The sequence below is a fragment of the Oncorhynchus nerka genome, linkage group LG13 (genome assembly GCF_034236695.1).
Source record: "Oncorhynchus nerka isolate Pitt River linkage group LG13, Oner_Uvic_2.0, whole genome shotgun sequence".
In the NCBI taxonomy this organism is placed as follows: domain Eukaryota; kingdom Metazoa; phylum Chordata; class Actinopteri; order Salmoniformes; family Salmonidae; genus Oncorhynchus; species Oncorhynchus nerka.
In genome coordinates this window covers 32,479,984-32,506,500 of record NC_088408.1, presented here as the reverse complement: position 1 = coordinate 32,506,500, position 26,517 = coordinate 32,479,984, and the positions used below count along the sequence as shown (strand labels likewise).

At 42.9% G+C, this 26,517-nt stretch overlaps 2 protein-coding genes across 14 annotated transcripts in view; one reads left to right on the top strand and one right to left on the bottom strand.

The window, feature by feature from the left end:
- LOC115139384 (atypical kinase COQ8A, mitochondrial-like) overlaps positions 1 to 11,561 on the top strand; it is a 39,723-nt gene extending 28,162 nt beyond the window's left edge. For 3 of the 5 annotated variants that reach the window (XM_029676699.2, XM_029676697.2, XM_029676695.2), the window contains 9 exons: positions 2,486 to 2,571; positions 2,835 to 2,975; positions 4,778 to 4,859; positions 6,173 to 6,266; positions 7,220 to 7,367; positions 7,654 to 7,761; positions 7,961 to 8,026; positions 8,113 to 8,199; positions 8,413 to 11,561. In XM_029676699.2, the coding sequence (XP_029532559.2) occupies positions 2,486 to 2,571; positions 2,835 to 2,975; positions 4,778 to 4,859; positions 6,173 to 6,266; positions 7,220 to 7,367; positions 7,654 to 7,761; positions 7,961 to 8,026; positions 8,113 to 8,199; positions 8,413 to 8,730 (1,130 nt within the window). In that variant the 3' untranslated portion in view covers positions 8,731 to 11,561. The remainder of the gene's footprint in view (positions 1 to 2,485; positions 2,572 to 2,834; positions 2,976 to 4,777; positions 4,860 to 6,172; positions 6,267 to 7,219; positions 7,368 to 7,653; positions 7,762 to 7,960; positions 8,027 to 8,112; positions 8,200 to 8,412) is intronic. The other 2 variants (XM_065026345.1, XM_029676696.2) reach the window with 1 other exon arrangement.
- LOC115139381 (uncharacterized) lies at positions 11,558 to 24,280 on the bottom strand. 9 transcript variants are annotated; one of them, XM_065026337.1, is made up of 26 exons: positions 24,107 to 24,278; positions 20,412 to 20,514; positions 20,111 to 20,212; positions 19,962 to 20,028; positions 19,763 to 19,890; positions 19,545 to 19,614; positions 19,235 to 19,444; positions 18,134 to 18,328; positions 17,831 to 18,033; positions 17,579 to 17,647; positions 17,290 to 17,356; positions 17,091 to 17,218; positions 16,873 to 16,942; positions 16,563 to 16,772; positions 15,445 to 15,639; positions 15,098 to 15,300; positions 14,846 to 14,914; positions 14,557 to 14,623; positions 14,361 to 14,488; positions 14,143 to 14,212; positions 13,833 to 14,042; positions 13,591 to 13,629; positions 13,185 to 13,427; positions 12,924 to 13,031; positions 12,506 to 12,694; positions 11,558 to 12,313 (listed from the first exon to the last, which is right to left on the bottom strand). In XM_065026337.1, exons 3-26 carry the CDS (start codon positions 20,117 to 20,119, stop codon positions 12,096 to 12,098), a joined length of 3,165 nt encoding a protein of 1,054 aa, XP_064882409.1. In that variant the 5' UTR covers positions 20,120 to 20,212; positions 20,412 to 20,514; positions 24,107 to 24,278; the 3' UTR covers positions 11,558 to 12,095. The 9 variants fall into 9 exon arrangements, with proteins under 9 accessions (XP_064882409.1, XP_064882408.1, XP_064882410.1 ...); XM_065026336.1 differs by having other exon boundaries at positions 20,111 to 20,175; XM_065026338.1 differs by having other exon boundaries at positions 12,506 to 12,691; positions 20,111 to 20,175.
- Between the last annotated feature and the right edge of the window lie 2,237 nt (positions 24,281 to 26,517).

Here is a 26,517-nt window from a genome sequence, read left to right as displayed (position 1 = left end):
TGGCAGTTTCACCATGAACTATTCCAGCTTCAAATATGTGGCCACCTAGTTGTACTGTAATGTTCACCTGGGTATACAGTGTCCTATCTAGAAGTTGGTGGTTCTCTTGGATGGGTCCTAGCCTTTTCTTTTCAGCACATTGACTAGAAATGCGGCTGCTACTTGTATTATTTAGGTCAAGTAAGACAGGGTAAAACAGCATTAAATTGATGGGGTAGCCCTACACTCACAGCCCCTGTCATCCCGTATACGGATTGAAAATGGCAGGTTTTGGTAATTGATAAGCGCCTCAATTGGCAGTGGCTGTACAGTAACGTACTATATATGACATCAGAGCTCAGGCTATTCGCTTTACAGCGCTGTATGGGGTTCAACTGACAGCCATTCTAAACGTGTGTACCAAGCGCAACAAAAAGATGCCCCATCCCTCCTGCTAATTGGTTTACTTCTGCACTTTTTGTTGTCGGAGTGTAGGAAATGCTGTAATTCGAGAGGAGTCCATGTGTTCTGAAAGATGAGACTTTGAGGATCATAATAAATACAGATTTGATGCCCTACAAGGAAACCACGCACCCATGAGTACAAATGTGCGTTTTCACACTCATAAACTCATATAATTTACAGTGTGTTTGACTCCATTCTATGTGCACCAAAATTACAATCTGTCTGAAGTGCCTTGTGAAAGCCTAACACTAAGTTCGTATTTTATAACTTAAGCTAGTCACGTTGGCAATAGGACAAACTTTCAAATGATGCCTACCTGACCCAGATTGAGATTTATAATAGTAGATTTTTGCATTGTGTAAATAAGAGTAATTGTGTGCTGGTGGGGACGCAGGGCTGTGTTCCAACGACAAAGCTAGGAGGAGCTCAACAAAGCACCGTATATTTGAAGACTCTTCTTTGAGTCATAAATGTGCGTTGAAATGACTTAGGAACTGTGCACAGTTTGGAGAGGTGTGTGTTTGTGGCCACTTGGAGACACCAGTTAGACCTCACTCAAACCCTTGTAATCTTATTTTGTTGCACCTACCCCAAAATTCTCATGAATATTGTTACGTTACTGAATGTGTCCAGAGTATACATTGCTGGGAAATGTACAGTAAATGTGAAATGCACATGAAATCAACGGTTTAGTGTTTGGATTCAGTCTTGTGCCAGATGAACTGTTTTGTCCTCACCGTCGGCCGGATAATTTCCCCATGAACTCCAAAGTGTTCTTTCATTTGCTACCATGGTCATGCATATGCTTTTTATACTTCTTCTGTTAGAATCGTTTCAATTTGGCCCTGTCCATAATAGTCCATTTCTACATGTGTAAAGGGTTAAAGACATATTCTGGAACTTTGGCGGCGACTAAGTATTTACTTAAACCTCCTGCTTTGGGCTGGAGGTTTAAAATCTATGAGCAGAATTACTTTCTTACCTTATCTAGCCACTAAATCCCTAGTTTGAAAGTGACTGTTTTTCTGTACGCTGTGGTGCGCCATTTTCCCCAACATGGGCCAGCCCCCTAGCAATTTGAGTTCTAGCCAATGATCTTCAGCCCCTCGCCGTTTGAATGACAGCTAGCAAGATGCACACACAGCGGAGCGGGAGAGAGCACAATGACCTGGTGCACATATGTGACGCCATTGCAATTTTAGGGGACCACTTTTGCCTACTTTCAGAACTACTGGCTAAAAAGTATACAAGAGCACCAGAGAATCTCTTTAATGATTTTACTCAATGGCTGTCTGATCATAACAGATAAATGATAAACTGATAAAAGTCACGATAAACATCCATAATAATCACTGTAATTTAAAGTAAGACTGGTAAAATCACCACTTCTGTAATTCTCAGTTCAGAAAACAGACCGATGGATGTGATTCAGGTAATAGATTTTTGTTCTGCCAAACTAAGCCTAAATACCGAGTAAAGTCACCTTCACTCACAATCAGCTGGATCTGGCAGGAATCTCTTCCTCTGACCTCAGTCATGTGTTTTGCTGCTGTTCTCCTCCAGTGCTTTTTCCCCACTTGTCGGAATGTTTGTACTGTTGTAGATCTTACCCACAATGCCCTGCAGCGTGGGTCACACCACTTTGTTTTGTTTAACATGCACAGACACCTCTGTTGCTATAACAAATCTAAGGGCCCTTTTACAGCACTGCCAGCTTGGGTATGTGAAGGTGGTTGCTGTGCCAAACATCTTGGTCTCCCAGAGACATTTAGTGAACACTGGCAAGGACCTGTAAATTGTGATAAACTCTGTCCAAGTGCCCAGAGGTACCAAGGCCTTAGATGTTATTTATATTAGTTGGTCATTTTTAACTGAACAAGGCATTGTGATTAAGACCTGTCATTTCCTGTCCTGTGTTGGTGCATAGTGTAATGAACAGGTTGACAGACAGCAACAAGATGGCTTGTCTCCTCATGTTTTGTTCTGGCTGTTGTACGTCAATCAGCCATTCACTGCCATCTCCCTGTCTTCTGTGTTTCAGATGATGCCTTCATCAACCCCCAGCTGGCCAAGATATTTGAGCGTGTGAGACAGAGTGCAGACTTCATGCCCATCAAGCAGATGACGGTAATGTCTCACCTTTTAATAACCTACTCTTAAGTCCCCTCGTCACTAGCCCTGTAGCCCCTGGCTATAAAGGGGAATACTAGAAAAACAAATTGTGCCAAGCTGCTCTTTGAGTCATGAATTAGTCAGTCAGTCACAACAAGACAATGAAAGTGAATAACATTAGAAGACTAATAGGTATATCATTGAAAGCTATAGCCCATTGCAGTGATACACTGTTGAGGGAGCTGCCATTAGGTATCTGTGTCCCTTTCCCTCGGTAGAAGTCCATCAACAACGACCTGGGCCCTAACTGGAGGGACAAGCTGGATTCGTTTGAGGAGCGGCCGTTTGCTGCGGCCTCCATCGGACAGGTCCACCTGGCTAAGATGAAGGACGGCAGGGAGGTGGCCATGAAGATCCAGGTGAGATGGCGACCTGGGAGTCATTCAGGAGGATGCTGTGTTTTACACCAGTATATTTCTATATCTGAACATTCTGTGATGTTGCACCCTCCTGAACAAACCTCTCGAACCTTACATCATGGTATAGGCATTTCATACCCTCTGTTTTTACTTTAAAGGCCTCGTCTGCTGCATTGACGTAATAGTCCAAAGTGTAGAAATGACCGATGTTGAATGAGCGAACAAATATCAGCAGTGACCAGCAGCATTAACAATCTGTGTTGTTTTTCTGCTGTTCCCGTGGCTCCATTTAAGGCAATGTTCGTCTTTCCTTGAAAAGATAAAACATGACCTTTGAATCACATGTGTTGTGTGTCAACTCTGTACTGTTTACCTTAAAATGCTTTAGTAGGCTCTGTTGTCTGTTGTCATAAACTGTAGAGATGTATCTCCAAACTTCTATATAGATGTGGCTCTTAGAGTGCTTTTCAGATGTTTAAATTCCTGTCTCATTAGCATTTCAAATCAGATTGTATTTGTCACATGCCCCGAATACAACGGGTGTAGACCTTACAGTGAAATGCTTAATTACAATCCCTTATCCAACAGTGCTTTAAGAAGTTAAAAAATATATATAAAATTAACAAATAATTCAACAGCAGCAGTAAATTAACAAGCGAGGCTATATACAGGGAGTACCGGTACAGAGTCAATGTGCGGGGGCACTGGGTAATTGAGGTAATATGTATATGTAGGTAAAGTTAGTGACTATGCATAGATTATAAACCGAGTAGCAGCAGCGTAAAAGAGGGGTCTGGGTAGCCCTTGATCAGCTTTTCAGGAGTCTTATGGCTTGGGGGTAGAAGCTGTTAAGAAGCCTTTTGGACCTCGACTTGGCACTCCGGTACCGCTTTCAGTGCGGTAGCAGAGAGGACAGTCTATGACTAGGGTGGCTGGAGTCTTTGACAATTTTTAGGACCTTCCTCTGACACCGCCTGATAGAGGTCCTGGATGGCAGGAAACTTGGCCCCAGTGATGTACTGGGCCGTACGCACTACCCTCTGTAGTGCCTTGCGGTCAGAGGCTAAGCAGTTGCCAAACCAGGCAGTAATGCAACCATGCTCTCGATGGTGCAGCTGTAGAACCTTTTGAGGATCTGAGAACCCATGCCAAATCTTTTCAGTCTCCTGAGGGGGAATAGGTTTTGTCGTGCCCTCTTCACAACTGTCTTGGTGTTCTTGGCCCATGTTGGTGATGTGGACACCAAGGAACTTGAAGCTCTCAACCTTTTCCACTACAGCCCTGTCGATGAGAATGGGGGCGTGCTCAGTCCTCCTTTTCCTGTAGTCCACAATTATCTCCTTTTGTCTTGATCACATTGAGGTTGTTGTCCTGGCACAACACGACCAGGTCTCTGACCTCCCTGTAGGTTCTCTCACCGTTGTCGGTGATCAGGCCTACCGCTGTTGTGTCATCGGCAAACTTGATGATGGTGTTGGAGTTTGCCTGGCCTTGCAGTCATGAGTGAACAGGGAGTACAGGAGGGGACTGAACACGCATGCCTGAGGGGCCCCCGTGTTGTGGATCAGCGTGGCAGATATGTTATTCCCTACCCTTACCACCTGGGGGGCCCATCAGGAAGTCCAGGATCCAGTTGCAGAAGGAGGTATTTAGTCCCAGGGTCCTTAGCTTAGATATGAGCTTTGAGGGCACTAAGGGACACCATATCATGGCAGTGTTTTCACAGTTTTTGGTGTCAGGGAGTCAAACCTGTAAACATGGTTGTTTTGTCATGTTTCTCCTGCTCTGTTTGTCCCATGCAGTACCCCGGAGTGGCTAAAAGCATCGACAGTGACATCAACAACCTGATGACTCTCCTCACCATGAGCAACGCACTGCCTGAAGGTGATGATCCCTGAACGGATTTCAGATTTGTTTTGTAGAATTAGATTTTTATTTAATGTTTTTTATTTGTAGCATGATGTAGTAATCACATTTATGACTTAGCGTAAATCACACATGCAGCACAACATAACGTGGGGAATATACTGCCCCCCTCCCTGTAAGCACAGACTCTGATCCTGTTCACACACATACGGGGCTCTATTTTAACAACCCTAACGCAATGGTAAATATAAGAGCAGGCGGTAGTGCTATAGGTTTGGAGTGTGTCAGAAATATTTTTGCAACCAGAATAATGGGCGCAGTAGCTGGCGGTGGTGTGAAATTGCTGGGTTTTGATGAATAGACAAGTTGAAGGCATGTTGAGGCTTGACGCTCTTCACTGGGCAATCAGAACGTGCTCCATTGATAAATATGTGGTTGGTTCAAGTTGTGTATTTACGGTCTTTTGTGTATTATGTCGTCATCTGCTACAATTGGAATGTTAGTCCGTTATAGCCTAGTTTGATAAATAGCCTACAGAAACAAAAATCTAGGCCTATCCCATATTTGCTAAATATGCATGGCTTAAATATGGATATGCAGTACCAGTCAAATATGTGGACAAACCTACTCATTCTAGGGTTTTTCTTTATTTTTTATTATTTTCTACATTGTAGAGTAATAGTGAAGACATCAAAACTATTAAATAACCCATATGGAATCATGTAGTAACCACAGACAACCATCGGAATTCCCGCGATTTGACTGTTTGGTCCAAGATGCATGATATTTTTTTAAAGATGAGGGAAAACTTTATGCAGTCTGTTTTAAACATTGGTGATGTACATAAAACTACTGTGTGCACATTTGTTGGCAAAATCAATGCCATAACCAATTGTATTTCCGCTAAGACCAGCTTTCGGTCCTTCTTCAATATTTCTAGATGCGCTGACTGAAATTGGCATTTTGGCGCAAATTTTATTTCCACACCTCCACCTCAGCACAAACAAGCTGATGTTAGACAGGTAAATTGTCGAACCTGGCTTAAGGGGTGAAAAATGCCAGTGCACCAGTTTTTACATGACAATTTCTAACTAATGTGCGTTTGACAGTTACCGCCTGCCAAAAATAAAGCCCACGCAGTCATCGACAGCAGAGTCACCCAGCAGATGATCGATGATGGTGTCCAATACCCATCATTCTGGGCCTCCACTGTACTCTGGGAATGATCCGAACACACATCCCTCTAGGCCTCAGTCGACCATAATCCATAACCATAATCTGTTTCTCTATATCTCTCTCGCTCTTTCTCCCTCTGTTAACATCTTGTGCAGGTCTCTTCCCTGAGCATCTGATTGAGGTGATGAGCAGAGAGCTGGCACTGGAATGTGATTACATAAGAGAGGCCAAATGTGCCAAGAAATTCCAGTGAGTGATCAAAACAACCAGATGAGCTTTCTCTTAAAGACCACCTCCCCCGTAACTATTTCCGTCATCTAATCGTCACAGCAGGCTCCAGAAATGAAGGGGGGGAAATGTGGCTTTATCTTTTGGATGTAGCCAAGCAATAGGAATTTGTGATGACTCAAGCAGTGGCTTTTTAGTGAGCACTTAGTAAATCCATAAATCCCAAGGGGGCCAAGGTAAATGAATCTCTTAAACACAGTGACTTTTCCAGATCGTGGTGGGAGGACAACACAGCATATTATGACTCCAGATCAGGAAATGTACTGTAGCCTGTAGGGTCTACGAATAGCCACTCCAGGCCTTTGGGGAGTGTTGGTTGGATGACTTTGATATAAAAGTGCATCATTCGTCTACAGCCAGCATTTAAATATAGCCGATCTGGACATAATACAAGGAGACAACAAGCACCCCCTCTACATACCCTGTCCTCATGCCCCCTGTCCCCGCTCCATGATCCCCAGGTTTGTTGGCAGGCAGGGTGAGGGTGAGAGATAAGATTTGTGTCCAGAGAGGAGGCTCCTGTTACATACAGTACGCACCAGCTGTGGATGACATGCTTTTTCACCTTGACCATGACCAGTGGACTCTCCCTTCTATACATGTTCATACAGTATTAAACAGTGATTTGTACAGCTAGAGTGTAGACACGGGAGGATTATTTGAGGGATTGTGGAGATGAGTTGTTGCAGAGGTCACTCACTGACACATCTGTGGAGTTTGAACAGAAGATCATACCGTGTTATTATAAATTCATACAGTAACATAATGCCATTTTTGAAACACTGGAAATATCCTGTGAATTGTCATGACATAAATACTGCACATATACTCCCATTTAGTCATATGAGCTTGAGTTTTCAAAGCTGTGTGTTGTGTTGTTCCCGCGTCTGACGATGGTTATGTGATTGGTACAGGGAGCTGCTGAAAGACCACCCGTTCTTCTACGTGCCAGATGTAATAGACGAGCTGAGCAGCAACGCCGTCCTCACCACAGAGCTGGTCCCAGGCTTCCCTCTGGACCAGGCTGAACAACTCTCCCAGGAGCTCAAGAACGAGGTCACTGTATGCTGCACCTGTGTTCATTAACAAAGGCCACCATTATGTATTTTGGTATTTACTTATTGTACGTTGTGTACTTGTGGATTTTGATGTGTGCTTTCTGCTTGCCCAAGCTTGTTTTGATGTGTAAGACAAACGCCACTACAGAAAACTCATTTCTGTCACCTCACCCGCCAAAGCACCTGCTACAGTGTATTACTGCCACCTGGTGGTGAAATTGCAGACTGAAAAATGTGTGTTCTTAAAGTATCTTTCTTTCTCTCTGCCTCTTTCTCGCTGTGTGTGTCAGATCTGTGAGAATATCCTGAAACTTTGTTTAAGGGAGCTGTTTGAGTTCAGATACATGCAGACTGACCCCAACTGGTCCAACTTCTTCTACGACCCACAGACACACAGGGTGAGTTTTAACTCTTGTTATCAATTTCATCATTAGAGTCCTGTAACTAATGTTGATGACCCTCCTAAAGGTTGTCTCTGTTTAAATGGGTCTTCTTGGTGTCTTCTGTAGAGCCTGCCAAGCCTATACAGTAGCCACCTCCAGTAGCACGATGTTGAATGCTTAGAATGACTAAACATTACTTCTGTTCCATCCATAGGTTGCATTGTTGGATTTCGGAGCCACAAGAGGATTTAGTGAGGACTTCACTGACATCTACATCGAGGTAAGCTATTAGGCTTTATCCCACAACAAAACATAGCCGATCAAAATGATTTATTTGACGTGTGTGACATTCATTGTTTTAATCAGCTCATCAAGTCAGCAGCAGAGGGAGACAGAGAGGGGGTTCGGAGAAGATCAGTAGAGCTCAAGTTCCTCACAGGTTATGAGTCAAAGGTGAGTCCATTCGTTCTCAACACATGAATCAACAATGCCACGTACTAGTTTATTTTGTCGTAGACAATGAATTGAGAAGGCTCTTCATTACGCCATGGCATAAACTGAGTAGTGAATACCCATAACTTAATTACAATGGCTCCCCCTGAACCCACTAAAAAACACACATACAGGTTATTACTCTCTCTGAGTATGTTCTGTCCCCTCCCTCAGTCCATGGTGAACGCCCATGTGGACGCGGTGATGATCCTGGGCGAGGCCTTTGCCTCTATGGAGCCTTTTAACTTCGGCGCCCAGAGCACCACGGAGCGCATCCACAACCTGATCCCCGTGATGCTGAAGCAGCGCCTCACCCCGCCTCCCGAGGAGACCTACTCTCTCCACCGCAAGATGGGCGGCTCCTTCCTCATCTGCTCCCGCCTCGACGCCAAGCTCGGCTGCAAGAACATGTTCCAGGAGGCCTATAACAACTACTGGAGGGGCCGCCCCAACCAAGCTCGGCTGCAAGAACATGTTCCAGGAGGCCTATAACAACTACTGGAGGGGCCGCCCCAACCGACCAAGCCAGTGACGAACACCGCAGAGGGCCAATAGCAGGGTTACAGCGGGTGTGGACTATAAGGGGAGGGATGTTGACCCTAGCCAGACTTTCTCTGCTGTTAATTTAATGTATATGAATGGCACTTTTTTGCCCGTCTCTCCCCCGAACCAGAATATGTGTGTATATTCATTACCGGTCCAAAGTTTTAGAACATCTACTCATTCAAGGGTTTATCTTTATTTTTACTATTTTCTACATTGTAGAAAAATAAAGAAGACATCAAAACTAGGAAATAATACATATGGAATCATGTAGAACCAAAAAAAATATATAAAAATATATTTGATGTTTTAGATTCTTCAAAGTAGCCACCCTTTGCCTTGATGACAGCGTTGCACACTCTTGGCATTCTCTCAACCAGCTTCACCTGGAATTGTTTTCCAACAGTTTTGAAGGATCGGGGCGGCAGGGTAGCCTAGTGGTTTGAGCGTTGGACTAGTAACTGAAAGGTTGCAAGTTCAAATCCCCAAGCTGACAAGGTAAAAATCTGTCGTTCTGCCCCTGAACAAGCAGTTAACCCACTGTTCCTAGGCCGTCATTGAAAATAAGAATTTGTTCTTAACTGACTTGCCTAGTTAAATAAAGGTAACATTTAAAAAAGGAGTTCCCACATATGCTTAGCACTTGTTGGCTGCTTTTCCTTCACTCTGCGGTCCGACTCATCCCAAACTATCTCAATTTGATTGAGGTCGGGGATTGTGGAATCCAGGTCATATGATGCAGCACTCCCATCACTCTCCTTCTTGGTCAAATAGCCCTTACACAGTGTTTGGGGTCATTGTCCTGTTAAAAAACAAATGATACTCCCACTAAGTGCAAATCAGATGGGATGGCATATCGCTGCAGAATGCTATGGTAGCCATCTTGGTTAAGTGTGCCTTGAATTCTAAATTAATCAGTGTCTCCCCCACACCGTCACAACTCCTCCATGCTTCACGGTGGGAACTACACATGCGGAGATCATCCGTTCACCTACTCTGTGTCTCAAAGACACGGTGGTTGGAACAAAAACTCTCAAATTTGGACTCATCAGACCAAAGGACAGATTTCCAACGGTCTAATGTTCATTGCTCGTGTTTCTTGTCCCAAGCAAGTCTCTTCTTCTTATTGGTGTCCTTTTAGTAGTGATTTCTTTGCAGCAATTTGACCATGAAGGCCTGATTGACAGTCGATGTTGAGATGTGTCTGTTACTTGAACTCTGTGAAGCATTGGACTGCAATCTGAGATGCAGTTAACTCTAAACTTATCCTCTGCAGCGGAGGTAACTCTGGGTCTTCCTTTCCTGTGGCATTCCTCATTCGAGTCAGTTTCATCATAGCGCTTGATTGTTTTTGCGACTGCACTTGAAGAAACTTTCAAAGTTCTTGAATTTTTCCGGATTGACTGACCTTCATTTCTTAAAGTTATGATGGACTGTTGTTTCTATTTGCTTATTTGACTTGGTCTTCTACCAAATATGGCTATCTTCTGTATACCTTGTCACAAAATTCCACAATTTAACTTAACAAAACACACCTGTTTAATTGAAATGCATTCCAGGTGACTACCTCATTAAGCTAGTTGTGAGAATGCCAAGAGTGTGAAAAGCTGTCAAGACAAAGGGTGGCTACTTTGAAGAATCTAAAACATAAAATATATTTTTGTTTTTTTTGGTTACTACATGATTCCGTTTGTTTTTTCAGTTTTCACTATTACTCTACAATGTAGAAAATAGTAAAAACCCTTGAATGAGTAGGTGTGTCCAAACTTTTGACTGGTACTGTATATATTTTTGTGTGTGTGTTATTTGGAGTATATTAACCATGGCTGTCCAGTTAACATATTCACAAGACGTATCAGATGGTTGATTGTCTAGGTTGAGTTAACTGGGATAAATGCCATGATGTGTGTGTCTGAGAGAGAATTGTAAAGCTATTGTGAATTCAAGACAGTTGGTTTCTTGTGACGTGGGGATATGATACTGTCTAATGGGCATAAAACCAGTGGTGGTGATGAGACAGCAGTTAAATATATTAAAGAACAGTGATATACTGTTAATGGCCTATATTTTCCAGCATGTGGCAGTAGTTCTAGTGTCCGATGAGGACAAATGCTCATGTGATTCATACCAAAGTGTAAAAGGATGTTTTCTCACACTTAAGCATATTGTACACGTTAACAGGTTGCAGACCAATTCCTGTTGAGGGAGAAGATTTGAGGACAATCTCCTGTAAAGCCTGTCCCTATAAACACATTACATTTGGGAAACATGAAATATCATAATATATTTATCAATGATCTGCACTGTGTCATGACACGGTTACTTCTGCGAGGTGGAGATGGTTGATGGATGGATCATGGGACATGGCCTTACTTCCAGTGGAAATAAGAACATACATTCTCATTGACTGACCTACTTCATTTTGGTGCTACAGGCCCATGGTTGTGTTTTGACACTAGTGTTGTTCTTGTGGCCTGATGGGCTTATGACATTTTGATCATGGTGTCCTTTATTAACAGCAGGTTTTTACATCAGTTGACAAAACTGCTGTTTCGTCATTAAAGCCTGTCTTTACTTTGTGATGGAAAGACTTAAGGCAAGAGAAAAGTGATTCTAAATCACTTTGTGTGAATATAAATGCAAAAGTATTGCTACAAGGATGTTTAGAAATGAATGCCGCTATGCATCTTTTATATTCATATCAGCAGAATTTTTATAATCAATTACGTTCTTAGTGTTATGATATATTAAATATTTGACTTGACACTTGTTCCAATCAATGTTGCGTGTGCACTCTTTATTTTAGCTTTGGAATAGATTAGTCTATCTGCAGAGACAGAAATTCCTCAACACAGAAGAGTTGAAAATCTTGTCAATATCATTATTACTAAGTTAATTCAATATTTTATGCAACACTTGTACTTAATTTATTCTCATAGAAGACTAAACATTCAAACACATTCTCATGATTGAGGCATAACGTAACAAAGTAGAAAACACCTCAAACTATAAATGCTTCTAATACTAAAAGTAGAACAAGCTGAAATTCACAAATGCATATGAGGAATCTTATCTTCAAAGATTCACTCACAACAGAGGTTCTACAGAGAGAAGTCTAGTTTTGTACTTATTGAGAATCAAGATATTTAATTTGGCTCACTACACAAACTGTGATAAGCTTTTTTCTAAACTAGAATGAGTTACCAAAGCCCTGGGTGGAAGTTGTAGAAATGTAGGTTTTTAAATAATGTTGGTGGCGTTGTAATCTTGTTACAGACTTCAAACACTTTCTTTGTGTTGCCACAATGGGGCGCTTAATGTCTGTAAGGACTGCTGTTGTATTTCAGTAAGGCCTTATGTATGAGAGTCACTGCAATATCATTTGTTTTACAATGCAGAAGTCCCACAGAGTCATGGAAGAGAACATTCACTTTCTCTACTACGCTTTTGTAGTGAGATGCAGATCTCTGGTCTGTGACAAAGTAGCAATCAAAAGTATGGTGCATCACCACTAGAATGGCATCTGTGTTACCTGTTGAGACAAAATGATGCAAGCTTTAGAAAAGTACTTCCACCCAAAAAATCATTAGACAAAAGGTTCTACAACATGGACCAATACATCCTGTTGAGTAAAATGAAATCCCATGATAGAAGTAGTATTGACAATTGTATTCGGTCTAGAAATCTTTTGCTTTCATGGTGTAATCCCAAAAGGCGTTCCTACCTGGAACTTGGCTCATGGCAGCCTCAATGTCAGTTCCCACACGAGATGTAACAGGACAGAAGACCATTATGACTTGGCAGTCCTCTACACTGGTCTCCTTTCGTTTAAGTCCCAGATCCTCCACTTGTTTCATGAGTGCAAGGTGAGCGTTCAGGGTTTTTCCACACACTTGCGAATAGACTTTAACTTCTTGAAACAAAACATAATTAAATGACAACACTACATACAGTATATCCCCAAGATGTTGCAAACAAAAGTGGTGGATTTCCATTACAGACATTTCACACTAGAAAGCTCATCACACATCAGCTATCAGAGTGGAGAGGTAAGGAGGGATTTATGCCAATTAGATTGACTGACAGGAAATGCATGAACAAATTGTTTTCGATTAGTACAAAGCATATCTCAAGAATCTCACCTGGCAAATGTTTTGTTCCCAATCTGCTGAAGAAATTCCAACTTCCAGGTTCTTTTCTTTCCTTTTCTTTTGGGGCCTGGATGTTACCAGGTACTGGTGAGGACCTATCTGAAAGTAGCAATTGAAATCAAATTCTCAACACATTGTTTCCAATTCCTTAAAGAGGCTATCTGTGATTGATACATCAATTTTTTACTTATAAATGAATTATATTTTAAAGGATTTAATGACATTGAACAGTGTTTAGGCTTTGATAATGACCTTTGTAGGATGTTGCAGATGGCTCAATATCAGCTGCTCCTGAAGTGTACGGAGAGCATGGTTTTGAGGTCTCCAGTTTGCCTCGCGACCTGAACTGCACACTACCAGTGGTACTTGGAGGAGCACATGTTATTCCAGCTGCTCCTGAAGTATGAGGTGGGGGTTCCTTGAAGTTTTGCCACTTACCACTGGTGGGCAGATCTGTTCTTGGTCGTTTGGGGTGGACCTCTACAGCACCTAAGGCTGAGGACAACAAAGTACTATGAATTCAAGTCCAGTGTTTTTGCAGCACATTGTTGTGAGTCTGTGCAAGTCATTGTGGTTGGCTTTGCCAGCTGTAAAAGGGTTTAAAATTATAGAATTCTTATGTTTTGAGAAAAACATGCCATGTTTAAGGTTGAGTTACCTGGTCGTTCTGAAGCGCCTTCAACAGATTGCTTATGTACTGGAAATAATGTACATTTCGGCTGTTAACAGAGTAATTTTAGGCTAAGAAAAGACTGTTCGAGCTCCATTAAAGTCCCAATAGTGAATGTCTTGAACATTTAATTTCTCAACATGTTGTATACCATTATCTATGTCTTTTGATTCACAAGGGATGAGACCCACTGTTCTGCAACCAACACAGACAGCAGTTATGTCATTTACCTGCAACATTGGATAGCTGGTTTCCTGCTGTAGCAGAGTCAGCTGATGGGGACACAGCATTGCCCTCAGCCTCCATGGGCTCTTCTTTATTGTAGCTCTCAAGCAGTTCAATGTGTTCCTGAATGAAGTGCACGGCTTTGACCTGCTGCTTCTTCAAATCTTTAAGAATAGGGACGTAGGCATGTAACACTCCCCCAGGAACAAGTGCATCTGCAAGGAGAAAGTGACCAGTGCATACAATTACAACCAAAGAGACACCACAAATGTATTGGGTGACGGCTATGCTGAAAGTCCTTGAAAAGGGACTTACTCTTCATGACAACAGCTGGAAGGAATTTCCTAAACTCGTTAAGAATGAAATCGATAAGTTTAGCTGTGTCCTAAGAAACAGAAATAACAGAAAACATGGGGGGATTAGTACATACAATGGAAATGTACAATGAATCAAAAACCTTCATTCTATTAACTATACTGAATGATCACACAAAGTGGTACAGTAACCATAGAAGCTTTTGGGACTATACCAACCTGTTTAGATTGGGTTAGAAGTTCACTGATCTTCTTCCTAAGTTTGAAATGCTCAATGCCTGGCAGAAGTTCGTTCAGATCATCTCTTGTTAACTCTTGAATATCAATGTCCTCTTTAATTCCAGCTCCTGGAAACAAATATGATGTTATTAGGACAGTTAACAACAACTGCATAAAGCTCAGGGAGATAACTTACTTGCAAGGGCAGATGCTGCAACTGGTGAGAGGCCCCTGATTTGCTCTTCCAAACTCATTGTCCTTGCCTAAGAGGAAGAGATTGATAGGCTATTTATTACTGTTCACAGGCTTACACAGCTGCTAACTGTATCATTTCATTGTAGTTACCTGAAACATATTTGTATTGTCACACTGATGCTGCTGTAAGGAAACAGGATTTGATCCCCTCTGCTCTGACCACCTACCTCTGCTCTGACCTGTCATTCGTATTTTGACCAAGTGGCAAAGTCTGAAATGAGACGACATACCTCTAGGTTTTCCTGCTCAGAGGCATCACTGGCTTCTTCTTCTCCAATTAGTTCCCTGACCTCATCATTCTGCACCAGAGTTAAAATACACAGTACACATACAGGTCAGTGTGCATGAGGAGTATTACAACTACGTGTTATTTCCCTAGACGTTACTAATCTCAACTCAAGCTCACTTTTTCCCATTTGTATTAATTGGGGACACAATGTTCCTCTTTCTCTAAATTATCATTTTGAATAAAGGTGAACTACCTTTGGCTGTATTTCTGGCCTGTCCAGAATCTTTCTAATTGCGTCTTCATTGCGAGGACCCTTCAGTAGTCCTTTGCTCTCATGGAAGAGACAGTCCACTGTGAGTATTACATCACCTCTGGTCACTAGTCTGCTACTGTCAGGGACAGTGTAGTCTGGATCGAAGGTGTGATGCAGCACTACCAGGATGACAGGTTTACCAGCTGTCAAGAGAATGAGGGACAGATAAGAGATTTTGGAATTAGATATCACTTTTTGAGAAGTTCCTTTATGAATTATTGATCGCCTGGAAATAGTCTCTGGTGACAGACTGTTACGGTACACTTGGTTCTGGGTGCCAAGATTACCTGTAATCTTCTGCAGTGCTGCTTCAACATCAGTCCCAGCCCGAGAGACAATGGGACAGAAAGCCAGGATGACATCACTCTCCTCTAGTGACGTCACCTCAGTTAAACCTTTTGCAGTGAGACAGCGATTGATTTCCTCATGAGACCGCAGAGTATTCCCAGTCAGAATGGTGAAGAATGTCTCCGTCCTCCACTCTATAGAATAAACATGTAATTTAAGTATAGGGTTAAGCAACTGACACCTCAGTTACTACATTAGCATATTCAAACGTGTCTTACAGCTAGCCTGGTCCATAAATGGCAGTGTTGTAGGCGAACTTAAATTGTACTGTAGAAGTCGCAGCTACAATAAAGACATCTAACTAGCCTGTTTGAATCCCTTATTGTGCCCTTACAGGCCATATCCACTAACATGGACGTGCACTGACAACATGACGGAGCCCATTCAATTTCTTTTTTCTTTTTTTTCACCCCTTTTTCTCCCCAATTTCGTGGTATCGAACTGTTTTAGTAGCTACTATCTTGTCTCATCGCTACAACTCCCGTACGGGCTCGGGAGAGACGAAGGTTGAAAGTCATGCGTCCTCCGATACACAACCCAACCAGCCGTACTGCTTCTTAACACAGCACGCATCCAACCCGGAAGCCAGCCGCACCAATGTGTCGGAGGGTACACCGTGCACCTGGCAACCTTGGTTAGCGCGCACTGCGCCCGGCCCGCTCCAGGAGTCGCTGGTGCGCCTCCTGGAGCGCACCAGGACAAGGACATCCCTACCGACCAAGCCCTGCCTAACCCGGACGACGCTAGGCCAATTGTGCGTAGCCCCACGGACCTCCCGGTCGCGGCCGGTTACGACAGAGCCTGGGCGCGAACCCAGGGACTCTGAAGCGCCTTCAACAGATTGCTTATGTACTGGAAATAATGTACATTTCGGCTGTTAACAGAGTAATTTTAGGCTAAGAAAAGACTGTGTTCGAGCTCCATTAAAGTCCCAATAGTGAATGTCTTGAATGTTTAATTTCTCAACATTTTGTATACCATTATCTATGTCTTTTGATTCATGAGGGATGAGACCCACTGTTCTGCAACCAACACAGACAGCAGTTATGTCATTTACCTGCAACATTGGATAGCTGGTTTCCTGCTGTAGCAGAGTCAGCTGATGGGGACACAGCATTGCCCTCAGCCTCCATGGGCTCTTCTTTATTGTAGCTCTCAAGCAGTTCAATGTGTTCCTGAATGAAGTGCACGGCTTTGACCTGCTGCTTCTTCAAATCTTTAAGAATAGGGACGTATCCATGTAACACTCCCCCAGGAACAAGTGCATCTGCAAGGAGAAAGTGACCAGTGCATACAATTACAACCAAAGAGACACCACAAATGTATTGGGTGACAGCTATGCTGAAAGTCCTTGAAAAGGGACTTACTCTTCATGACAACAGCTGGAAGGAATTTCCTAAACTCGTTAAGAATGAAATCGATAGGTTTAGCTGTGTCCTAAGAAACAGAAATAACAGAAAACATGGGAGGATTAGTACATACAATGGAAATGTACAATGAATCAAAAACCTTCATTCTATTAAATATACTGAATGATCCCACAAAGTGGTACAGTAACCATAGAAGCTTTTGGGACTATACCAACCTGTTTAGATTGGGTTAGAAGTTCACTGATCTTCTTCCTAAGTTTGAAATGCTCAAGGCCTGGCAGAAGTTCGTTCAGATCATCTCTTGTTAACTCTTGAATATCAATGTCCTCTTTAATTCCAGCTCCTGGAAACAAATATGATGTTATTAGGAGGACAGTTAACAACAACTGCATAAACCTCGGGGAGATAACTTACTTGCAAGGGCAGATGCTGCAACTGGTGAGAGGCCCCTGATTTGCTCTTCCAAACTCATTGTCCTTGCCTAAGAGGAAGAGATTGATAGGCTATTTATTACTGTTCACAGGCTTACACAGCTGCTAACTGTATCATTTCATTGTAGTTACCTGAAACATATTTGTATTGTCACACTGATGCTGCTGTAAGTAAACAGGATTTGATCCCCTCTGCTCTGACCACCTCCCTCTGCTCTGACCTGTCATTCATATTTTGATCAAGTGGCAAAGTCTGAAATGAGACGACATACCTCTAGGTTTTCCTGCTCAGAGGCATCACTGGCTTCTTCTTCTCCGATTAGTTCCCAGACCTCATCATTCTGCACCAGAGTTAAAATACACAGTACACATACAGGTCAGTGTGCATGAGGAGTATTACAACTACGTGTTATTTCCCTAGACGTTACTAATCTCAACTCAAGCTCACTTTTTCCCATTTGTATTAATTGGGGACACAATGTTCCTCTTTATCTAAATTATCATTTTGAATAAAGGTGAACTACCTTTGGCTGTATTTTTGTCCTGTCCAGAATCTTTAGAATTGCTTCTTCATTGCGAGGACAATCCAGTAGTCCCTGGTTCTCATGGAAGAGACAGTCCACTGTGAGTATTTCATCACCTCTGGTCACTAGTCTGCTACTGTTAGGTACAGTGTAGTCTGGATTGAAGGTGTGATGCAGCACTACCAGGATGACAGGTTTACCAGCTGTCAAGAGAGAGGGGATAACAGTAGCAATAATCACGTAAACATACCTGATTAATTAATCATTAACGTTTTGACAATGTTCTTCATGGATATTGATTACCTGGAATCTTCTGCAGTGCTGCTTCAACATCAGTCCCAGCCCAAGAGACAATGGGATAGAAAGCCAGGATGACATCACTCTCCTCTAGTGACGTCACCTCAGTTAAACCTTTTGCAGTGAGACAGCGATTGATTTCCTCATGAGACCGCAGAGTATTCCCAGTCAGAATGGTGAAGAATGTCGCCGTCCTCCACTCTATAGAATAATAAACATGTGATTAAATATAGGGTTAAGCAACTGTGACACCTCAGTTACTACATTAGCATATTCAAATGTGTCTTACAGCTAGCCTGGTCCATAAATGGCAGTGTTGTAGGCGAACTTAAATTGTACTGTAGAAGTCGCAGCTACAATAAAGACATCTAACTAGCCTGTTTGAATCCCTTATTGTGCCCTTACAGGCAATGTCCACTAACATGGAAGTGCACTGACAACATGACGGAGCCCATTCAATTTCTTTTTTTCTACCCCTTTTTCTCCCCAATTTCGTGGTATCCAATTGTTGTAGTAGTTACTATATTGTCTCATTGCTACAACTCCCGTACGGGCTCGGGAGAGACGAAGGTTGAAAGTCATGCGTCCTCCGATACACAACCCAACCAGCCGTACTGCTTCTTAACACAGCGCGCATCCAACCCGGAAGCCAGCCGCACCAATGTGTCGGAGGGTACACCGTGCACCTGGCAACCTTGGTTAGCGCGCACTGCGCCCGGCCCGCCCCAGGAGTCGCTGGTGCGCGATGAGACAAGGACATCCCTACCGACCAAGCCCTCACTAACCCGGACGACGCTAGGCCAATTGTGCGTCGCCCCATGGACCTCCCGGTCGCAGCCGGTTACGACAGAGCCTGGGCGCGAACCCAGGGACTCTGAAGCGCCTTCAACATATTGCTTATGTACTGGAAATAATGTACATTTCGGCTGTTAACAGAGTAATTTTAGGCTAAGAAAAGACTGTTCGAGCTCCATTAAAATCCCAATAGTGAATGTCTTGAATGTTTAATTTCTCAACATTTTGTATACCATTATCTATGTCTTTTGATTCATGAGGGATGAGACCCACTGTTCTGCAACCAACACAGACAGCAGTTATGTCATTTACCTGCAACATTGGATAGCTGGTTTCCTGCTGTAGCAGAGTCAGCTGATGGGGACACAGCATTGCCCTCAGCCTCCATGGGCTCTTCTTTATTGTAGCTCTCAAGCAGTTCAATGTGTTCCTGAATGAAGTGCACGGCTTTGACCTGCTGCTTCTTCAAATCTTTAAGAATAGGGACGTATCCATGTAACACTCCCCCAGGAACAAGTGCATCTGCAAGGAGAAAGTGACCAGTGCATACAATTACAACCAAAGAGACACCACAAATGTATTGGGTGACAGCTATGCTGAAAGTCCTTGAAAAGGGACTTACTCTTCATGACAACAGCTGGAAGGAATTTCCTAAACTCGTTAAGAATGAAATCGATAGGTTTAGCTGTGTCCTAAGAAACAGAAATAACAGAAAACATGGGGGGATTAGTACATACAATGGAAATGTACAATGAATCAAAAACCTTCATTCTATTAACTATACTGAATGATCACACAAAGTGGTACAGTAACCATAGAAGCTTTTGGGACTATACCAACCTGTTTAGATTGGGTTAGAAGTTCACTGATCTTCTTCCTAAGTTTGAAATGCTCAAGGCCTGGCAGAAGTTCGTTCAGATCATCTCTTGTTAACTCTTGAATATCAATGTCCTCTTTAATTCCAGCTCCTGGAAACAAATATGATGTTATTAGGAGGACAGTTAACAACAACTGCATAAAGCTCAGGGAGATAACTTACTTGCAAGGGCAGATGCTGCAACTGGTGAGAGGCCCCTGATTTGCTCTTCCAAACTCATTGTCCTTGCCTAAGAGGAAGAGATTGATAGGCTATTTATTACTGTTCACAGGCTTACACAGCTGCTAACTGTATCATTTCATTGTAGTTACCTGACTCATACTTGCAACACTGATGCTGCTGTATGGAAACAGGATTTGCTGTCCTCTGCTCTGATCTTGAAAAGATAACAGATTCAGGACGGTAGGCCTATTCTGATACAATGTTACAACACTTTCAGATATAAAATACATTGTGCCCAGAGAATACATTTTCCTTGCTGTAAAAGGTACATTTATCAAAACATTTCATAATTCAATAAGCCTGGGCAATCAAATAACAAATTCACTGATTAGGGCAAGGTAAGAGTCATTAGGCCATGAGTGGATGCAAAAATTACAAATATAATCTCACCTGCTGCTCTTTATCAACCTTTATTACGCTGCCAGGTAAGACCCACGGAGAAACAGTCACTGTTTAGATGAGTGTTGGCTGAGTGGGACGTCAAATACTGACGCTGCAGAGACACAAAGCATTGCCTGTTACTGAAACACTTAATGACATAGATGGTGGCATCATTTCCCTCCTATAGTAGCTTTAACGACGAGAAGGAAGAAACAAAAGTTAAAAACCAGTATAAAATAGTGCTTTTGGTTGGTCGTGACAGACAACCACTACGCAGATGCACACCAGGTATCACGGTCGCAAGGCATATGAATTAACAGTAGCGGTGTGTGGATAAGTCCACTGGGGAAGCCAAGCCACCCCCATCACCAGAAAAGCCATATTACATTCTACACTGTATGTGCTGTGATAATTGCGTTGTTTGCTGTTAATTCATATGCCTTGCGAGTGTGATATATAGGCCTAAAGGCCAAGACAATAAGAAGACACAGTGGCAGAATACATTAACAAAACCTTGGCTTTATCACAAAACAGCAACCTCTGACTGGGGAAATCCATGACGCATATTGCATGTAACAGACCTATAGACCTACATGACCTACAGCATGGTTAAGGGAGTCAATGTTTCTAACATTTTCAGACCAATCAACAACTGTTGATTTAAAACCACAGAGAGTTACCGCAAGTCACAAAGAAAACAGGAGATACCTCCACTATTCCAGCACCATTTCAACTTAACTTCAACATCGTCAAATCACCTCTGCTTAGTCTAATACAGTGACAACTGAATGATACCCAAAACAATTAAGTCCAATCAACATAAGCTAAATATGATGTGGCTGTCCATGGTTTTGATTTTTGTTTGCATGTGTGCGTGCGCCTTCGTGAAAGTAGAAACGCATGCTGACTCACCCAACTCGTAGAGAAATGTTTGGATCAGAATCGCTCTTAAAATTATTGGCAAGTACGGCGAATTAAGTAAAACCACACGTCCAAATCCCTATATCCATCCATGGCTAATTTAGGAAAGAGACAATTTTAGCTAGCTAGCCACAGGTGGACAACAACACAAAGAGATGCAACAATTCAAGTTGTTCCTGTTAATGACGTATGCTCTCAAAGCGATTTGATAGGAGAGACGCCAAATCCAAGCTGGCTTCCCTTTAGACTTAGATTTTTTCGCCAGGACCATTCACAGTTGAACTCACTCAGTTTAGCTCAACGCTGATTAGCACATTTTTGTTTCGCTCTCTCTGATACTTTCTCTGGTGAGATACATTCACCCTCTTGCGAATCTACAAGACCCTGCTAGGTAAAGTCCCCCCTTATCACAGCTCGCTGGTCACCATAGCATCTCCCACCTGTAGCACACGCTCCAGCAGGTATATCTCTCTAGTCACCCCCAAAACCAATTCTTTCTTTGGCCGCCTCTCCTTCCAGTTCTCTGCTGCCAATGACTGAAACGAACTACAAAAATCTCTGAAACTGGAAACACTTATCTCCCTCACTAGCTTTAAACACCAACTGTCAGAGCAGCTCACAGATTACTGCACCTGTACATAGCCCACCTATAATTTAGCCCAAACAACTACCTCTCTCCCTACTGTATTTAATTTATTTATTTATTTTGCTCCTTTACACCCCATTATTTTTATTACTACTTTGCACATTCTTCCACTGCAAATCTACAATTCCAGTGTTTAACTTGCTATATTGTATTTACTTTGCCACCATGGCCTTTTTTGCCTTTACCTCCCTTATCTCACCTCATTTGCTCACATCGTATATAGGCTTGTTTATACTATATTATTGACTGTATGTTTGTTTTACTCCATGTGTAACTCTGTGTCGTTGTATGTGTCGAACTTCTTTGTTTTATCTTGGCCAGGTCGCAATTGTAAATGAGAACTTGTTCTCAACTTGCCTACCTGGTTAAATAAAGGTGAAATTTAAAAAATTTAAAAAATAAAATTGAAGGAAAATTATGAAACACAGATCTGAAAAATATCTATGTATATATTTTTTACCCCCATTTAGTGATATGCAATCTTGTCTCATTACTGCAACTCCCCAACAGGTTCGGGAGGTGAAGGTCGAGTAATGCGTCCTCCGAAACATGACCCGCCAAACAGCGCTTCTTAACACCCGCCCGCTTAACCCAGAAGCCAGCTGCACCAATGTGTGGGAGGAAGCACCATTCAACAGACAACCGAAGTCAGCCTGCAGGTGCCGGCCCACCACAAGGAGTCGCTAGAGCACAATGTGCCAAGTAAAGCCAACCCGGCCAAACCCTCCCCTAACCTGAACGACGCTGGGCCAATTGTGCGCCACCCTATGGGACTCCCGGTCGCGGACGGTTGTGACACAGCCTGGGATCGAACCCGCATCTGTAAGTGACGCCTCAAATACTGCTTCCCAGTGATTTTACCCACGCTGGTGACAACCAAGACGCTGTGCGTGTCTACTGTCCATCCCCTCCGTGGCGTGTTGCACCACTGCAGTATAGCTGACCATACATCCATACTGTCTAGCTTTGCCCTCTTGCATAAATCTTTCACTCTCTTAGCAGCTGGCTCTGCCTCATAGCCCCCCTCCTCCCCACTTTGCAGAATGTGACGACCATGTCAGCTGACACGTCTGGCAGTGGCTCCACCTCCCAGTAATCTACGTAATGATCAACAATAATCAGGAAGTCCTTTCCTATATACGTAAAAAGGTCCATGCTCACTGTTTGCCATGGGCACTCTGGGATGTTATGTGAAATCATTGATTCGTTTTGCTGTGCTCGTGCATATTCATTACAGGCTGAGCAATTGGATACATGTCCTTGATTCCTCTCTCATGTTCGACCAGAAAAGTTTGTCCCTTGCCTGTCTATAGCGTGCCTCCCCGCCAATGTGTCTTGCATTTATTCGGCACAACATTTCCGGAATCAGGGTTAGAAGAAGGGTTAGCTAACATGCTAAAGAGTAGTAAATAGATTAAAAGCTGCTAATTAGCTACAGTTGTCCGTGATGAGATTCCAAATCGCAACCTTTGAGTTGCTAGACGTTAGCCTTATTACGTTCGACCCAGACAAACCACCCTAAGTAGCCATCTGTTTTATGTAACCATACCAAACGTAACATTACTCATTTGAGTCTCCAAGATGTACATTTACGATGTTATGTCTAGTCTATGAGACCAGATTGGAAGTGGACATCTCCAAGCACAGACTGCAATAGATCATTGAACACGTCATGATATTCGCTCAGCAGCTCTTTGGGGCACTGCTCCACTTTGTGGAATTGTGAGTTACGAATCCTAAGTGCTCACACGTAAAACCAGAGAGTAGTGGGTTTTGATCCAACTCCACAACTTCAAAGACTAGCTTGTGCTTAACCCCCTTAATGACACAGTCTGTGTTATTTCACCCCATTTATCAAATTAGCTCTCCTGAGTACAGCTTCAGTTGTGTGTTACTTTCCTGTAGTGGGGTATTTGGTGATATTCTCTTTCACTCTCCTACTCACTACATGTTGCACCTGTATCAAACTGGCATTATTGTCTTGTATTATTCTGTTTTAGCCGCACAAACCATTGACAAAATGCATATCAAGCCTAGACAGACGATAGTGCAGATCTAGCGCCCATGCACTATCTATCGGCTGCCCAAACTAGAAAAATATACACAATTTATGATGACCAATTCGTAGTCTACTTACCGCATAATACTGTCACGACGTCAACCAACACAGATAATAAACAAACTAGTCACAATCACTTTTGGACGAGAGGTTCGTCAAATACCAGATCAAAAGTAATACAATCTTAATTTATGTAAACACTTGTGTGTCGGTATTTTCACTCTTGAAACGTCCTCCTGATTTCTAGTAATCAGAAAGTGAAAGTGTCAGGCTATAACAGCCCAGCCCGTTGGTTGGTGGGGGATAACGTTCAACTCACAATCAGCCAAGCGTCTCTATGGCTCTGACAAAATAAATAGCCTCCTTTATTTATTCGTTTTTATTGGTTTCTTGCACAGCAGGTCATTATTGTCACAACAATACACAATTTTCTGACAAAGTAAAGGTCAAATAGCTTGAAACAATGCAAGTATTGATTGGTTTAACCAAAATAATCTACATGAATTTGTGAGTTCATTGGCTCGTATATTAGACAAAGTAATGTTTAAGGCATGTCTAAGGCATGTTCAGTATATTATTTAAACAATAAGGGCTGGGGGGGTGTGGTATGTGGCCAATACGCCACAACTGATGCTGCCTTCATAACCAAGATGGAGGTGGGAATTTACCAGTGACGCATTCACGTGCTTTGAACTCGTTTAGAAACGCTGATTGGCTAATGGCCAACGAGCTGTGTAACCTATCAACTAAAAGTACAGCTATCATGCTCGTAAACATTTTACTATAAATAAATTATTTTGTTTTTGCATATAACTGTTGAAAATGCTTTTATAGAGGTAATTTCTTTAGTAGGTGATGTCAGAGGTCAGCATGTGGGAGAAGGTGGAGATCAGGATGATGGATGAGTTTCACACTAGGAATGACCAGTTGGGGGGCCATTGAAGTGGATTTTTCCCAGTTGTATGTGGTAATTTCCAACTTGGTCATGAACGCAGCATGAGGGCTGTTTTTTAGGCACAGAGCAAAGTGAAGTGTCTGGATACAGCCCTTAGCCGTGGTATATTGTCTTTACACATGTCGCATTCAACCAGTTAGCATGTCGTACATTTCCGAGTTCCGACCAGCACGTGAACGCTGCAAAAAGGTTTGAGGCAATCAACATCTAGGAGCCAAACGGTTTATAATATTGAATATATTGTTTTGTTCGTTCTGTACTGCCTTGGCATCAGTGGGCGTCGGCATCTCCAGTTCAGCCCCAGTCATCTCTGTGTCCAGCACGTGAACACAGCAAAAATGTCTCATATACCACAGCTTTCAGCCAATCACCATCCAGGAGCTAAACTACCCGGTTTATAATAATATTGAATATATTGTTTTGTTTTATCACAGGGATAACCATCTCAGTCATTATCAATGTATACATTGTATTTTAAGCACACATTTCTTATTTGAAAATAATTAGATATCTTTTTAGAGCAACAAAAACATTTGATTTCTAGTTTATAACATGACAAATATTAATTTCTAATTATACATGCTATTGAAAATAGGGGTTGCAACAGTGGTTGTTGAGGAAAATGTCACAACAGCTTGTCTCCTGAGAAGAGATTAACATACTGTCACGACTCCTACCGAAGGTGGCTCCCCTTCCTGTTCGGGTGGCGATCGGCTGTCGTCGTCACCGGCCTACTAGCTGCCACTGATCTTTTCCTCCCCCTCCTTGTCTGTTCATTAGTTACACCTGTTTTTAGTTAGGTTAATTAGTTGGGCTCTATTATCCAGCCGGCCCCGCCTGCTGGGTGTGCGGGATTGTTTAATGTGTACTCGTGTACACGCCTGTAAGTCACGGTTGTTTGTGTACGTGAGTTATTTTTGGGACTGTTTAGTTCCCCTGTGTTTTGGGGCATTTGTTTTGAGTGGCATCATTTTCAACTGTGTGGTGAATAAAGAAGTAGCGCTACTCTGAACTCTCTGTCTCCTGTGTCTGACTTCTTCCTCCACTACACCCCGGGCATTACAGAATCCCGCACCATTAAGAAAGGAGTAAGCAGGAGCAGCTGCCAACCCCCTCCTATCGATGGAGGAACGTGTCCTCCACCACACCACCGTCCTCCATCGGATCGGATCCGCCATGGACCAGATGATGGAGAGAATGGACCGATGGGAGAGGAGTGGTCTCCTCTCTACACCTTCGGTTTCCCCAGCTCAGGATTCCCCTTCTCCTCTCTCCCCACCCCGGCTCCAGCGCTCTCCGTCTTGCGCTCCCGAGGGATTATGATGGAGCGGCTGCGGGGTGTCAGGGGTTCTTACTCCAACTAGAACTGTACCTGGCGACCGTGAGACCCACTCCCTCGAGAGCGGAGAGGGTGAGTGTCCTCGTCTCCTGCCTGACGGGTCGTGCTCTGGAGTGGGAAAACGCAGACTCAGCGAAGGAGCACTACCCGGAATTCACCCGCTGCTTTCGTGCCGTGTTTGACCACCCTCCAGAG